This window comes from Fringilla coelebs, assembly GCF_963513975.1.
Source record: "Fringilla coelebs genome assembly, chromosome: 13".
Lineage (NCBI taxonomy): Eukaryota > Metazoa > Chordata > Aves > Passeriformes > Fringillidae > Fringilla > Fringilla coelebs.
The window spans coordinates 6039089-6055911 of NC_140039.1; the positions used below are offsets into that span (position 1 = coordinate 6039089).

General features: G+C 41.7%; 1 protein-coding gene across 1 annotated transcript in view; it reads right to left on the minus strand.

Moving 5' to 3' along the window:
* Nucleotides 1-16823, minus strand: part of DOCK3 (dedicator of cytokinesis 3) — a gene marked incomplete at both ends in the record, with an annotated part of 180583 nt that overhangs the window by 42743 nt on the left and 121017 nt on the right. Inside the window, 10 exons of the mRNA XM_084214222.1 lie at nt 319-417; nt 2434-2580; nt 3537-3664; nt 4604-4796; nt 6954-7040; nt 8696-8866; nt 12903-12984; nt 14260-14360; nt 14703-14786; nt 16454-16551. Of these exons, the coding sequence (XP_084070348.1) occupies nt 319-417; nt 2434-2580; nt 3537-3664; nt 4604-4796; nt 6954-7040; nt 8696-8866; nt 12903-12984; nt 14260-14360; nt 14703-14786; nt 16454-16551 (1190 nt within the window). The remainder of the gene's footprint in view (nt 1-318; nt 418-2433; nt 2581-3536; nt 3665-4603; nt 4797-6953; nt 7041-8695; nt 8867-12902; nt 12985-14259; nt 14361-14702; nt 14787-16453; nt 16552-16823) is intronic.

The following is a 16823-nucleotide window of genomic DNA, read 5'->3' on the forward strand; positions in this document are numbered from 1 at the left end:
ACAACAACTGACTTCACATTCTCGGGATTAAAAAGCCCTGTTCCTCTGCCTGTGTTTTATATGTAACAATTACAATATCCTTTATGTCCAACAACATCTATCCTGGGACTTTATTTGCTGTTATAAAGATAATTCAGTGCCCTGTGGTCTTAAATATGTTTTTGCAACACTACACCAATGATTGTAAAAGTGAAAGGGAGGTCCCTGAACAGAGTGCCAGTGGATAGGAATGATAAACAGGCAAGTGATGGTGGAGGGATTCCCCTCTGCTCTCCCATTCTGAGGGAATCACCCTACAAACATCACATCCTTTTGTACCTTCAGCTCATCCTTGCTTTGGAAGTTGTCCAGTAAGTGCTGGAAGTGAGTGTCTGACATCTGACGAAGCAAAGATAAAAGGCAGGAGACATATTCTCCCTGTTGACCAAATGAGAAACTCTTTCATTCAATCTGAAATTTCACAGATACAAAGCTTAACCCGGGGGAAGGTATAAAGGGAGGGGTCTGAAATGGCCCCAATGCCTATGAGGGGACAGCTGACATGCAGAGATTGAAAGTACTGCTGGCTAACAGTTCCTGAGTTACTGTGAATACAGGGATACTGTATTATATCCAGGAGGCTCCTCCACAGATGCCCATTTTAAAGATCTTTTAATCAAAGTTGTAGTCTAAACAAAAGTAATTTAAAATTATGAATACAGACATTACAAATCCCCCTCCAAGCATGCAGGTTGTGACAATACCTTTTTCAGGTACTTAATACACAGTGTCTGTCAGAGGTGTGACTGCAGCTCATGCCTACAGACCAGCAGTTATTTGAACTAAGTGACTCTGACCAGTAAAGCAGTGACAGCTTGGGATCAGGCTGGGCTACAGAAGGTGCCTGGAAGCTTATAAATATATGGCTTATTAGTGTTCACCAAGTTCTGTGCTGTCAAAGCTCCAGTACTGACAGATCTGCAGTCAGATTTCCTGAGCACAGTCTGGGTAAGCCTACATGAGCAACAATAACACTTCTGTAATTTTGCAAAGCAGATGCACCCTAACCAGTTACCACAGCATCCCAAAGTGTTTTCCAAAGAGGAGCTCCCCCATTTTACAAATCTGAAAGCAAAGCACAGAGAAGTTAAGCAATCTGTCCAAGAGAACAAGCAAAGTGGTGCCAAAAACATCAAGACTGGGTCTGTTGACTGCCAGTCCCTTGCACAACACTATTTTTTTCTGCAACAGAGAAACTAATTTGGAAAATGCACAAATCTAAGCCATATCTAATAAGAATCCATATATCACTGTGCTGTGAAATGTAAATTGAGGAGCGAATACAAGGGACTGTGCCTTCCATTTTATTGTTACTCTTAAATGGCTCAAGCATCTACCCAGAAGCTTTGACATAGGTTGTTGCAAAAAACTTTCCAGGGCTGTACTTCACTAGGAAGAAAGATGTGCTCTTCTGTGTGGGCTGGCATGTGGGAAACAGCAGTAAGTCAAATGGCAGCAGTAAAAGGCAACTGAGATATTACTGGACATTTGCAAACCAGTCCCCTTTTTCTTCTGTATCAAAGCACATCTTGTTAACTGAGCTAACAAGGAAAGATCCAACCTTCTCTCTTGTGTGAGAAGTGCACCTTAGTGCACATCTGCCCCCAGCAGCATTGCTGCAGGTTTCAGCCATTTGCTAAAAAAACAAGTCTAAAAAAAGGATGTTCTGAACAGCAGCTTAACATCCTACATTGTGCAAAAGCTGCATTAGAGACTCTGAAAACAAAAATAGGCTAAAATAGGCTAAAATAGAAAAGGGCAGAAATCCAGGAAAGAAAAAGGCTGAACATCAAAATTCTATTCTTTTTCTTCTCTTCCACCGCATGTGAAAGAAAAATTTCTTCCCTGTGGCTAAGGCTGGCAGCCTGGGTAAAGTTGTGGCTTCTCCCACCAAGCTCAACAGCTCACTTGACTTAGCATCTCTTAATTTCTTTTGAAAAAATATGTTGTGTTTCATTTACATGAAATAATCAGTGACCCTGGACAGGATCTCTCCAGGGTCTTAAGTAAAGGGATTTAACCACAGAGCACTGTCATATCCTCAGTTTTGGGGATCACAGCCTGATACTCATTATAACCCTTGGTGATACCACCATAGGGGTGAAGCCCAGGCAGCTCCCTAGTACCTCAAATCTTAAGCAGTAACTCTCAATTACAGCTGCAAAGACAAACAAGAAAATAATCTGGAAATCCACTAAAGCTTCCTGAGCTTCACTGCTTCCTGCAGCCCTCACTGGTGCAGGGAGGAAGGAATGGGTTTGTGGCTTATTAAGGGAAAGAGACAAAGCCCTGGGCATTCATGCAGCAGAGATGATGATGAGGTGCCAGTGGTGGTGAGGGACTGAACCAGAGGTTAGAGAAGCAGGAAATAGAAACTGATTGTTAGTTACTAACAGTGATTTCTGCTGTGCACTGCGGGCAGCGCTGCCCTCTTACCGCCTCCTGAGACTGCGATTTACTCATGATTGTGAGCAGAGTTTGTAACAGCACGTCCAGGAGGCTCTCCACCATCATCTCAACCTCCTCCACGACATCTCCCTCCTACAGCAAGTGGTGAGCAAACAGACAGTTAGGAAGTGGAGAGATGGAACTGGTAAAGACAGTTCTGCTGAGTGAGCCATAGCAGGCTCCCTGGGACAGAGAGCTCTGTAACAGGCTCGCAGAAGTACAATCAAATTCCTCATTGGTCCCAGATCCCATTGTTCGGTCAGAGTGTGTGTGTGTGTTACCTGGACAGTCTCTGATGGAAACATTCAGGGTCACAGCCATAAAGGTTAGTCTATAATCAAAGGTCTAAAACACAACAGGAGCAGATTATGTTCAGGAACCTTTACTCCATGGCAGTATTATTTTAGCTTATTTCCATGATGCCTTTCATCTCATTCCTTTCACACAGAACCTTGATTTGTAATTGGAAATACACATTGGTATGAATTATATTTAGCACCATGAGCTTCCTACTTTAGTCAGGTGGGGAAACTTCACCACCCCCTCTTTGTGAGCATTGCTTCACATGATCCAGTTACCATTTGAGATCAGAGTATTATGACCGTCAAAGCTGGGTGTTGAAACTCAGCAGCAATTTCCAGAAGTAAGTGGGAATTCACTGATTGGATAATTTTAGAGTATTCTTTTAATGTGGACCACAAAGTGCTAGTTACTGTCTCTTGCAGAACTACGAGTCCTTGAGCTGTGTAGAACTTTTAAACTCCACTGACATCCAGGTTCTGGGCTTGCATGAAGAAAATTAAACAGTGTCAAAGCTGGTGAGGGTGTATATGATTCCCCCCTCCTAACAGCAAGCACAGTGTGTAATCAGGATGCTCTGAGTCACACACAGAGCCAAACCCTCATTTCAGATGTTCTCCTGCTGACAGCACAATCTTGTTTTTAAAAGGTTCTTTGAAAAACCTGTATTAACCTATAAAAATGTCTCACTCTTCATTTTACTAAATCAGAGGTGCAAATAAAAAATTGAAATCACGTAGCAGATTTACCAAAGAACTGGTCTTGATTATGGAGAAGATACTACTGAGGATCCCAGAGCAGATAAGCAGCTCCTTCTGCTGTCGTAGGTGAAGGTGAATGTGGTGAAGGACCACAGGCAGCAGGATGCGCCGGGACTCTGAATGAAGGAAAATCGTTACAAATGTAAGGAAAGAAAATATTTACAAACAATTACAATGGATGGTTTCGACAAAATTCTGTGGTGTTATTATTCTCACCTTGGACTGAGTACAATAATTTAAGTGCACTAACTTGAGGTCCTCACTACAGGAAAGAAAAACCCAGTGGAGCTTTCTGTCTTCCACTTCACCTTCATTTCTTTCATTCAGACCTTCATGTATGAAATACACTCACAATCTTCAGCCATTTTCCACTGAGTTCTTTAAGATTTTTTAAAATTCTATTTTACAGTATATGTAGGCAATAATATAAATGTATTTAAGTAAAATTTTAAGAATTAAAGATTACTAAAGTGTTGAGCTAAAGAAATACTAAAGTTACAACATAAAGATTAAAGATACTTTAAAGGAATGTGGTGGGTTTCTCACATGACTATCCCCCCTGCTTCTCAGGCATAAATTGACTGAAAGGAGGTTTTCTTCCTGTCCATGGTAAGAACAATGTGAAATGTAAAGTGAGATTTGGCAGTTTTAATAATGAACTAATTTTTTTGATGTATGTTAATCAACCTTTAGTAACTACAATTTATATATGATGGATTGATAAACATTTCCTACTGCAGTGAAACTTGTAAAGTATTTGTATTGAACGGAGTTAAGAGAATTACTGAATAGTCTGAGCTGGGACAAACAAGGATCACGGAATCCAACTCTGAAGTGAAAGCCCTTGGGAAAAGAGGCATCAAACCCACAACGTTGGTTTTATTAGCACCCTGCTCCAACCAACTGAGCGAATGAATACATTTATCAATGATGCTGCCAAGAGAAATAGTGGCCAACATTACTGGCATTCAGCAGGGAATTACTCCCAATAGAGCCACTGCAAAAGCACCCAAGGTGCTGGTGCCCTCAGTGAGCAGCAGCCCTGAGCCCCTCACCTGAGAAGGAGAAGAGGCGGCTGTCGACCGTGCGGGCGATGGACTGGAGCTTCACCACGTCCATGGACTGGCCGATGTGCACCGTGCTGGGCATGCTGCCCAGCGTGCCCCGCACGAACTCCGCCACCTCCTGCACCGTGAACATCTGCAGCAGCTCATCAAAGATGGCGGGGAACGAGTTCAGCAGGGCAGCCTGCGGGGACAGGAGCAGCTCAGCACCTGCGGCTCCCCACCTGCATCGGTGCAGAGAGGTGGGAACAACAGGAACACCGAACGAGGGTCTGCACAAAGCTACTACAGACTGTGCTACGGCTGGTGGTACCTGGAGCTCAGAGTGAACAAGTCACATGTAGCACAGAAAAATCAAGTGCTGCTACAGTAGTGCATCTTAGGATAAGTAGAGCACATAGATATAACTTCAAAAAACTGTAATTTAGGAGACAGCTTATAAAACAGAAGAAAAATTGAGATATCAGACAAGATAGTCCCTTTTTGTTGATTTACCTTTTTCAGTTAATACAACACTTGCTTCTGATTAGAGAGTTCTATATCAATTGTTTGTACTAAGCAACTACCTAAGACAGTTAAAACTCTTCAGAAAATATTCTGAAGTGAAGAACCTGCTGACAGACCCTCAACCAGCTCTGCCATGTGACATTCCAGGATTTCCACAGCAGGGGTGGGGTGTGAGTCCACGTGAAAGAGGCATCACATCATGCGAATGTGCATGTGATTCTTGCAGTAACAGATATTTCCAGTAAGCTGGAGCTATGCTTCTTGAAGTGCAAAAGAAGCCCTTCTTCAAGGGCTTCTTGAAGTGCAAAAATGGTTCAGCACAACAGCAACAAAAATCCCTTCATGTCTTATTTCCTATTCTTTAATTAATTTTTTCGCAAGAGTAGAAAATTCCATGCACCACCCTGTGCTCAAGTTCTGCACACTTGGTGTCCTTTTAAACAACTGCCACCACCTCTAATGTTTTAAAATTCTTCCCTTCATCCACATCCTACCCAAGCTTCACACCTGCTTCCTCATTGTAACTATTTTAATTCCTAGATGGTTGCTTTCTTGAGCCAGCCTCACCTCCACTCTTCCCTTCCTGCCATTCCCACCTCCCTTCCCCGAAGCTCTCCACACAAACCCCTCAGGGATTTCCTGCACAAGTTCAGATTTACTAGACTTCACTGCAGATCTCTGTTCAGCTTTGCCCTTCCAGAGTCTCACCACTGTCAGTATTTCCTTTTCCTCAGAGATTGTTTTGTTTTCTCATTGCATAAACATTTCTTTATCTCTTCCTTACTGACATGACTCTCCTAATCCATATAATCCCAGCTTCCTTCTTTGCCAAGTCTTTTCTCCTTCAACAGTGAAATCTATTTAATAATATTTGAGCAAAATCAAGTTATTTTTACAACTAACATGGTAGAGCTTGTTAAATTATTCTGAATATAAATTTACCTCCTTCTTCCACTCGTTCTCTCTCAAAATCTTGTTTTGTTACAATCAATTCAGATTACACAAACCCCCACAAGGCCTCCTAGGTGTTGTCACCTATTTGTTCCTATATACCTACAATGTACTAACAAAATAAGTATAAATTGTTTCACTAGCTCCTGGTACTCTTGGAAGGCAGTAAGAGCCACAAATCCAGTCACTGTCTTTATCTTTGGGATAATACAAGTGAAATTACAATATTGGCCCAACAAATCCTTACAGGAGTTTTCCTAAACTTTCTGTTACTTTTAAAGCAGAAGGATTTCTGTATAACCCCTAGCAATCCAAGGGTAGGCATGGGATCTCTTCAGGAAGATTTGGAGCTGTCCTGAGGAGACATAATTTCAACAGTTCCTTGAAGGGTTCCATTATTGCTCAACACCCTAAAATATGCTGGAACATTACTTGTGTCAAACTAATTGCCTGGGAGGAAGGAAATCAGTTTTACTCTCATTACTGGAAAAAACTGAGATACTGAGATCTCTCAAATATCCTGGAGAAGAGGACAAGTGTGAGGGAAATGATGTTTGCCAGGGCCTCAAGCATTTCTGTGGGTATTTAACTATTGTCCAGATTTCCAGAACTAATAACCCAATAAGAAACAAATGTTTGGCTCCCCTGAACAATTTGACTTATATAATCTTGTGTACACCCTCAGTACTGTCTTTTTGGTGTGTGGATGATATAAACTGGTCCATGAATAGCTGAAATATTCCGCATCTCCAAGTTTTAAAGTACCGGCCACTTAAACATCACTCTAGTTTATATGCAGGAAAAGTGTTTGGGGTAGGGAAAGGAGATTGACTGGGAACATCCACAATGAAACACTTGAGCAGTCCTGGGGATCGTTACTTACAGAATTAAATGTCGGCCTGGTTGTGCCCCCACCTTTTTGTGGGGCACCTGTCCCGGCTCCGCTCGCCTGCCCTCCAGGCTGGGGGGCCTACGGGGCAAGGGGGTCAGGGGGCAACACAGTGGCAAGGGGGAAACAAAAAGTAAACTTTTCAAAGATTCAACAAGGACAGGCTTTACAAATTACAAAAGTCCAAAGTAAGAAATACCATAGTGAGAGAAAGGAGGAAAAAAATTAAGAAGAGAAACAAAGAAAAAAAAGGAAAATCCCCCATCCTCAAAGTGACTCTCCCTCTCTATTTGGGACCAACACAACTGGAAAACATTAGGCAGATACTGTTTCCATTCACCATCACTTTGTCTGCAAAATTCTGTGCACTGATTTTTCCTGTTCCTGGCTCATCGTATTATACCCACTAATGGGTGATTAAATAAAACATTAGAGCAGCTGTTCTCAAATCTTTCAGAGCAGCTCCTTAAGAAAGGGATCACTCCTCTGGCAGCTTCCTGAACCAGCAGAGTCACTGCTTGGCTGCGATGTTCACGGCAGCTGCTTCTTTTGCAAAATACAGCAGGTGTTCCAAACACCTGTAATTCTGCATTAGTGATTACAAACCACCTTCACATTAACCAGGGAGCTCTGATGCTCCATTCTGACATTCTCTGAGCAGAGGCATCAAACAGGATGTTTGACATTTAAAATTTAAATGCAGCAGTATGTAATGCAGTACAGAGGTCTTTAAAACTGAGCCCAAAACTCAGCAGCGTCCTTACTTACTTGGAGTACTGTCTTCAGCCCACACGAAATCTTCATGAAGTCCCCTGGGCCATATTTAATGATGCATTAAATATGAGTATGGGCATCACAACATATTTGTGGTCAGGCTGCACATGATTCTGACTGTAATTTTAGCACATGCTTGAATTGTTTACCTGAGTGCAGATACATCAGTTGAACTTCTCACTGTGATGCTGCTGACCATAAGTATTGATTTGAAGTACTATAATGAAGGATTTAGAAATTCCTGAGGCCAACTGTTGCATACAAGTAGATATTATAAAAGAAAAGCCTTATAAAATCAGGTTAAATTAGCACCTGGCCTGTTATTTCTTCTAAGTGTAGCTAGCAAACTTCCCATGTGAAAAATCATAAGAATGAAAGCAGTTAACACAACAAGCTGTTCTGGTAAGAAAACCATTTGCACCTGTTCTAAATAAGAAATCTGTCCCATAAGAATCAATGAAGAAAATATGGAAACTAACCAAATATAGAGAGATTTGACAGATGTACACCCTAGCCATTTACCCACCAATAAACTGAGTGTCAGTAAATTGCTGACCAATTAGGTTTAACACAGTGCCTTCTGATATTTCCCTATAAATATCAACTATGTGAATAAAGGATGGGCTTTTTCTGCATGAAGAAACGGAGTCCCATCTGCTTTGCTGCAACAGCCAACCATAAGACATAGGAATGAGGGAGACTTGAAAACACAGTTTACTTTTGTGAAAAGCAAAAATTGCATTCTCATGTGAGAAGTCATTTCCTCTAGAGTGCCCCCAGTCCAGCTCACCTGTGCAAAACCACTGCCTAATGCCATTAATGGGTGTCTTGTTTTCCAGCATCACCAGCTTGTTACGGGGAAAACTCCACTGACCTGCATTTCACCCCATGTGCCCACACCTCCTACCCGTGCAGGAAGGGTACCTTGTGGTTTGCCAGTGGGAGTGTAGGAAATAGCAAACCTGTGTGAAGATGAGAGTCTCAGAGCTCCTGCTGTCCAAGCTGAGCACAAATCTGATGGACTGGAAAAGCTCCTGGATGCTGGAGCGGAACTGCTCCTCCTCCATTCCACAAGTAGCTCTGGAGTAAAGGATCCGAGATTGGACAATGAACTTGAAAAGATATTCCAAGGCCTTAAGGAGCAGGAGAGGAAGGAGATCAAGACAGAGAAAAAGAGAGAAAGAAAAATAAAGGAGCTTTAAAGAGAATCAGGAAAGACTCTACATGCATAATAACTAAATTCTTGAGCTTTAGAAAGGAGAATGAAAAACAGGTTTTATAAGTTACATAATTCATTTGAGGAAGAGCTACTCTTAGGCAAGTACCCTTTCTCAACCAATAAGCTTTTTTACTTGCATGTCCCACTAACAGAAAAAGTATGCATTTACATCAAAGGAGACAAATCTGAGTTACATCATTTGAGGAAAATTTTGGTCAAGGTATGAAACTTCTGGTTTTCTCATGACATGGCACAATGAAGTGTCTGAAGAAGCTGTTCTGTTTTCTTTCAAAATTTTGTAAATGGCATTATTTAGAACTGCATTGATTTGGCAGCAGTGACCATAAAGAAAACACATTGTTCTGAACAGCTGTAACAAGTCACTGTCGTATCAACAGTTCTGAGACACCAGCCCAGCAAGGTGACACTTCACACACTCCTTGATACTGGCTGTGCACAACTGGCAGTGCCAGAGTATACCAAATAGCAAGGACATCATTCCTTCTGTTAGTGCTCAACGGGATTCACCAGCAAAGCAGGACTGAGGGAAGACATAATTCATGTTTTGATGATATCCTCAAAACCCAGCACAGGAAAGCAACAGGCTGGAGATTCAGCAATCATAGGCTGTACAGCAACCTTAGTAACATTTCACTGTATTCCATGGAAAATGCTCTTGTCCCTCTTCAATGCTGGGAAACTGGAAGTTAATTCAAATACAAGTTTTGCTCCCAGGAGATATTTTTACACCCATAAGAGTCCCTCACTGAACCACCACACAATATGCACAAGTATGCAATGCTATGTTGTAAGCTTTAGAATGCCACAGCTTTTAGAATATAGAATGTGAAATTCTTCATAAAGCCATCATGGATTTCAAAATGCCATTGACTCTTACAGCCTCCCCCCACCCCCCAGAAATTATGGCAATGTTGGTAATTAGCAGGTATTATTTATACTTCTGTACTAAACCATCTCTCAGTGAAGCTTCCTTACACCAAGGAACCTCATCAGGAAGTATCAGCTGCGTTCCTGTTTCCAGACAAGACAAAGGCCACTTGGTTCCCAGTCAGCTCTGCAAAGCTGACAGCCCTGTGCCAACACCAAACCAAACACATGCAGTGCTTGTGGGAGCTGCTTTAGGCCTTCAGTACACACAACCATAATTCTTATCTGAAGGCTCATAACTTCAGTGTGAGGATTGGGTTTTGCAGTGAATCAGAGCATTTGTGTGTGGAAGGTGAGACAGCAGGGCTCAGAGCACTGCACTTCCTTAGCAAAGACAGTGAGCCCACACAGGCAGTGAACCAAGGAGTTCCCAGTGTTTGCACACGTGGCTGGGATGCTAAAAACACAAACCAAGTCTTGGCAGCACAAGTCAGCACTAGGACTAACTTTGGCTCTTGCTACCTACAGCATCACAAATATGATGTGAATTTGTGACTGAAGACATACAAGTGCACTGAGATAAATTCCCAGCCTTCAGTGATGTTTGGCATGATATAAAAGATCAGTGTCAGATTAAAGTAGGTCACTTACAAACACAGTCTATGTGCATGTTCATGTAACAAGTGAGCACCTCTGCCCTGTGACCAGCAGGGAAGACTCAGGGAAAACCTCCTGAGGGAGAAAAGCCTATGCTGTTGGTTCCCTAATCTAGGCAAAACCCACTTATGGTTCTGCTGGAAGATAACTGAAGCTGGAAGGGCATTTCCTTGACACAGCTCCTTAGTTCTTAATTTCCTCAGGGACAGCAAAACTGGCTGTGGAGCCATTCATGGACACTTGGTTACAGAAATCCCCTGGGAGGCACAGGGAGCTGTTCCGGGATGGAGCTTTTGTGGAGCTTTGTATAAGGCAAAATAAAGGAGCATGATGCTGTGTTCTAGGTAGAAATTTCCTTTCAGTTATAGCTTCTCCAAGTTGCACAGGAGGTTTTGAGAATTAAGAGCATTCTTGAAGGAGGTGAGAAATTTTAGAAATCCTCTAGAACTCTCTTTGCTAATGCCAGGATTGGAAATTAGAATCCTATGAGACATCATGTCCATCACGAATGTACATGAGCAGCCAGGAGTTGAAAGAGTGCAGAGTATTTCAGCACCAGCTTTAGGGCACTACACTGAACAGGTGATTCAGGGGAAAAAGGGATACAGAGCTATCCTGTCTTCTCAGTCAAAGAACTTCTAATGCAAGAAGTGTGGTGAACACATCAAAGACCACAGAAATCCCCAACAGTAGAATCTGGTACTAGTAATGACACATTAGCAATGATAATGTCTTTGGTACAAACTTCTTCCAAATGCCTGAAATACAATCTGGAAACAAAGAAAGAAATCAATCACTTCACTGTAATGGGAGAAGATAAAGACCTGAATTTGGGCCTACAAGAGATACCTGCAAAGGCAACTGTCTGAATAAGATGTGACAGCAGCGTGGGTGGCAGAGGATGTGCTGTCAGGTCTGCACAAACTCTGCTGGTAATTTTAATTCCTGTGCTTGGAAAGGCTTGGGCTGTCAGGTCTGCAAACTGACCTCCCTCACAGAGGGACCAGCCACATTCCAGGCCAGCACTTGAGAGCCTGAGTAAGCAAAGGGCTGCCTTGGAGGCCGAGACACAGGGTACCATATTCACAAACTGACTTCCCTAACCCCAGCTGCTGAAAGACATTCCAGCATTGCTGTCATTACTATTTCCAAACAGGACTGCTATGAGGTTCAACAAATGCAGATCACATAGGGACAACATCCTACATATCTATTTGCTGCACTGCATAAAGCACTAATGAGTGGTTTGAGAGGCAAGAAAACCTCCTTGAAGTTCATTCCAGCTGGAGATCTTCTTCTCATCTCATAACTTTAATAGCTTTTTTCTCAATTAAAAAAAAAAAAAAAGGGAAGATAATGATAGAAAAAAAAAAGAATGCGAAAGTTGCAAATTCCTTGAAAAGGCATCTTTGCCCTATTTTCACCATTCCATATGAATCTGTGGTTGAGATTCCAAAGAAGATGTTCCTAAGCATGTCAATATCTACAAAGCCAAAGCAAGCAAAGGTGTAATGCCCTTGTATTATCTGAATAGGATCCTAGCAGGGGATCTGGAAAGTGAGAGGATGACACTGGCAGTGTCCTTCAGCTGGAAGAGGTTTACACCTATTTGAACTGTCAAGTGACAAAATCCAAGTGCTGATCACTGCCACTGCTTCCAGTTCTCCAAGTGCCCAGACTCAGGTGTTAGGACACCAGCCCCCTTGGAGGCAGAGGGTGCAGATGGGCAGTCACTCAAAGGAAAACATCTTCCTGCAAATGTTGGCATCTTGTATTTATGCACTTGACACACTGACTTTCAGGCTTACACATGGTAAAATGACTACTTTATTTATTCTCCGATATCTCTGTAATAGCACCAAAATGTTCCTGGTGTTTCTCACAGCTGTGCCTCCCTGGGACATCATGCTCCTATCACAGAACCATAGGTCAGATCCTTTGCTACTTCTGAGGATTTCCATCCAGTTAAAGAATCATTTATCTGCTGCTTAAGATACTCCAGGACTTCAACCCCTGCTACCATGGAGCTGTGTCACAGCCAGAAGTGAAGAGCGAAACTTTGATCCATAGCACCCATGCCTGATACACTCAAATCTACTGCTGCTTGGAGGGCAAGGTGTAGCTGACATCAATGGAGGATTTATGCACTGGGCCATGGATCTAAGTCCCATTTAAGTTTTCCACAGGGTTGCAAAAGGGCTTAAAGGGACTTAATTCTTTCAATTTTTTCAGCACAAGAATGAATCGCCCCCTAAAACTAAAACTAAAACTGTGGCTATATATAAAAAAACCTGGTTAAACAATTATAGGAAACCAGTGCCACACTACCCTTGATTCCATTTCCAGCTTTCCCAGCCCTTCTGTGTCCCAGAGGAAGAGACAGCAGTGCCCCATTGGATACCTACTCTCATTGCCTCCTGGATGTGGTCCTGGCGCACGAGCTCGGCCGAGCGGTCCATGTACCACTTCAGACAGCGGATCAGCTCCCTGAGGGAACAGGGAACAGCATCTTCAGCACCACTTCTGACAGTCAGCAAGCATTCTGGGTTTAGGGACAGATCTCTAAAACAGTCTCATTTCACTTTATTTCAGTGGTCAGTTACAGCTGTCCTTGATACTGAATTTACATAGTATTTACGTTTATTTAAGTTTCAAAACCAGAAAATTATTTCTTCTCTGTAATTGACTTGGGCCATGAGGAACACTAAGAGCATAAAAAAGATGTTGTTAGAAAGATAGCTTTGATAAAGGCAGGGTTCTAAAACCAAAATATACATATTTTAATAAGAAATCCCAGCTCTCATCATAGTAAGAAGCTTTTAGAAACTGAGATCACAAAGAAAATACCTGCATCCATTTTGCTAAGTACATGAGACCATCTGGACTAATTTACAAAGCTGTATTAAACCCATTTTTATTTCAGACATCAGATTACCAAAAAACATTTGTTTTGCCTGAAAGAGGTGCTAATTAACACAAAGCAGAACACCTTTTTACCCTCTGAACATGACTATGCCTTCCAGCGTTGTATATTATCTATGGATTTCTACCTGCCATTGATAGAGTATTTTTTACATTTATTTTAATTACATAAAAATGTGAATTGCTTAAAAGAATCAAAAGAAATTATTAGCTGTTTTTATAGTTTACTGTGGCCAAAGATAGAAAATACCCAAATATACAAAAGCAATGGTCTAAAAGAAAAACCAACAACCTGAAGGGTAACTGTTACTGCTTTCAAAAGGTCTGTCTCATTCTCTGATGCAAGACTCTTTTGAATACCAGGAAATAAGACACAATCATCAAAGTGACAGTGAAATTTAAATTTCTGAAATTAAATTGTAACCAAATAGAACAAACATCTTATCTGTCTACTTTAGCAGTTACAATTAGTTCTCTAAGCTTTCACACAAGTCATGTATCCCAACATCCTTAAGATGAGGAATGAATATGCTCTTGGGAGCTCATCTGGATAGACTACAGGCTGATAATGAGTTGTCACTAAGTGTCTCTTCAGTTGAAAAAGAAAAAAAGAAAAAAAGAAAAGAAAGATTTGCCAGTCCAGAAGGGAAAGAGAAATGCCCAACCATGCTCAGCCACTGGTGACATTTGGCAGCTTTTCCCTACAGCTGTGCTGGAAAACTTCCAGGTGAGTAGCTCTACTTTTGGGGACTCTGCTGCCAGGAAGGTTGTGATCCTGATGGTGCCACCATTCCCCAGCTTGGTGATGCCACCTCTCAAAGGGAGGAACACAAGACCTACTTGTAAGCCAGAGCTCCTGCAAAGTGCTTCTGGATGTAGGTGTCCATCACGGGGCGGAAGTGGAAGTACTTGCTGTCACGGAGCAGGTTGATGATGAACACCTGGGGACATGGAGAAGGGAACCCAACTCAAGGAGCTGCACATCGCTGCCAAGTGACTACAGACAAGTGACCCAAGGTAAGGAGCATTCAAATACATGAGCTGCTTTAAACAGTCACTGTTGTGTGATCAGGTATTACTGGTTGCTTCTCCCATGTTACAGTAAATACTGCTGCCCCTGCATGTGCTGAGGTCAGCCTGCCCTCCTCAGCCAAGATCATTACAGAAAGCATGGCTGGATCAGCTGAGTATTTCATATCTGACAGAAGTACAATACTAGTAACACGATCATAAGAAACTTAAAGCTCACTGAGCATGAGGTAAATAACAATCCAGCAGCTTACCAGAGACTGAAAGACCAACAGACCATACTTCTCTGTGTTGTCATCCAAAACTACAAACAACGTGTCCAGAATATCTTGTAGGAACTAAAATGACATGAACAAAGAATTTCAACTTAAATGGTATTCAAAAGGTTATTTCTCCCCTGCTTTAATTAGTTCATACATGTTAATATTGTTGTGAAACACTTGGCAAGGACAAATCACTTCAGGTTCACCCATATGATGTGATAGATTTTAATTTGATTTTACAAAGAAAATTTTTTCTCTTTATTCTGCAAGGAATATTTTCAAATAAAAGTGACAGAAAACAAACAAACAAACAAAAAAAGAAATATGTACTATATACTTAATTTTTAATTTTGACTGAGTGTTCCTCTCACTTTAAGCTGACTGGAAGTGCTGCCTGACACCAGTGGCAAAAGAACTTGCTCTCATTCTCAAACCTTTGGAGTCTCAGGTACTATACAGCATCAAATCTGAGGCTGGGCAGTACATTAAATTATGTTTAATACTGAAATTTTTGTTAAATGACAGAAAGTAAAGCTTTTCTAACAAGCATTAATTGGGGCAAGTTACATGTTGCCAATTGCTTCTTTCACCCTTAACTCCGCAGCTTGTTGAGCACTGACAGTTCAGAGATTTTCTCTCTAAAAGCACAGTCTCCAAAAGGATGGTGTGAAGGAGAGTGCTGGAGATCATTAACTGTACATTCTCTCATGATTTTTTAATCTATTCTGCTTAAATTTCTGATGTGGACAACAAGAAATAAATTATAACAATTTATGAAGTCTCTGAAATGATAAAATGTCTTTTTTTCTGAATTATTACATTCTGTTCTTCATATCCCAGTGCCAAATGACAGCTGATTTATGGGGAGAATCAATTACTTCTCCCCATGCAATAATTCAATCCATATCTTTCTTTTACTTTCTCTATAAAAACCAGATACTTGTACTGCCCTACAAATGAGGTGTACAAAACATGACATTCTTGAAGCATTCCAATATAAATGGGATTTGTGCTCCCCTGTTACTGTTACCAAGTTATCATGAATAGTAACACTCATAACAGATATAGCAGCACTCAAATGAGTTAGAGTGAAGTGGCTTTAATGATAAACTACTTATGTGATAGGACTTCAGCATCTTCTCCTTGGTTGTTGTGTTAAAAATCAGCTTTTACTTCCAGATTTATAGAAATAAATCCTAGAGAAAGTTCCCAGCACACCTAAGATTATCAGAGGCAGATCTGGAATGAACTTTGTTTTGCTGAGACCACAAGTATTCAAAGGCAGTTGGAAGTTCTGGGCCCTAAGGAAGCTCAGGCCACACAAGATTATCATGTAGAGCAACAGTGGCTACAAAACCTGGTGAAATGATGAGCTGGCAGCCAGGAGACTGGTGCAGTGCTGGCTGGATGCACCAGAGAGCCCCTGCCATGGTCTGTGTCTGCACCAGCAGCTGTGTGGGACTGCAGACTGGAACCACTGGTGCTGAGGACCCAGCACATGTGGCTGAGAGAATCTGACTAAGGATTAGCTCTGCTTTGATCCCTTGGACTGACTGTGCACTAATTCTCAAGGGTATCTTCCTGTCCAGTTTCATGTCAGAATAAAATCCCAATTCATACAGGGTGAAAATTCCCAGTGTGAATCAAAAAGCACAGTAAGAGGGAGCCTTCAGAAGTGGCCTGCAGGTCTGAACTCACTGCCTATCACAGATACATCCAGAGGCTGTTATTTCATGTAGTACCTTAACAATCTCCTCGCCACTGACATGTCTCAGTCTTCCCAGAATATCCATCACTCGATCTGGGTAAGCTTTCCATTTGAGTAGGGCAAGCAGATCCACTGCAGAGAGAGGAAGGAAGAGCTAGAACCACACAGAGGGAAGAATGGCAACCCCAGCCCCATCACTTTGCACTTCACCTCTGGATGCAGTCCACACTTCCTGGGAAATGACACACATATATATATGTGTGTATATATATATATATATATATATATATACACATATACAATATGGGAAACAAGAAGTACAGTACGGAGTGAATCAATACTGCTAATGGAGAAAGGAATGGAGGAATGGTAAAGGGCTTTGAAGAGAGAAAAGGTTGCATTTT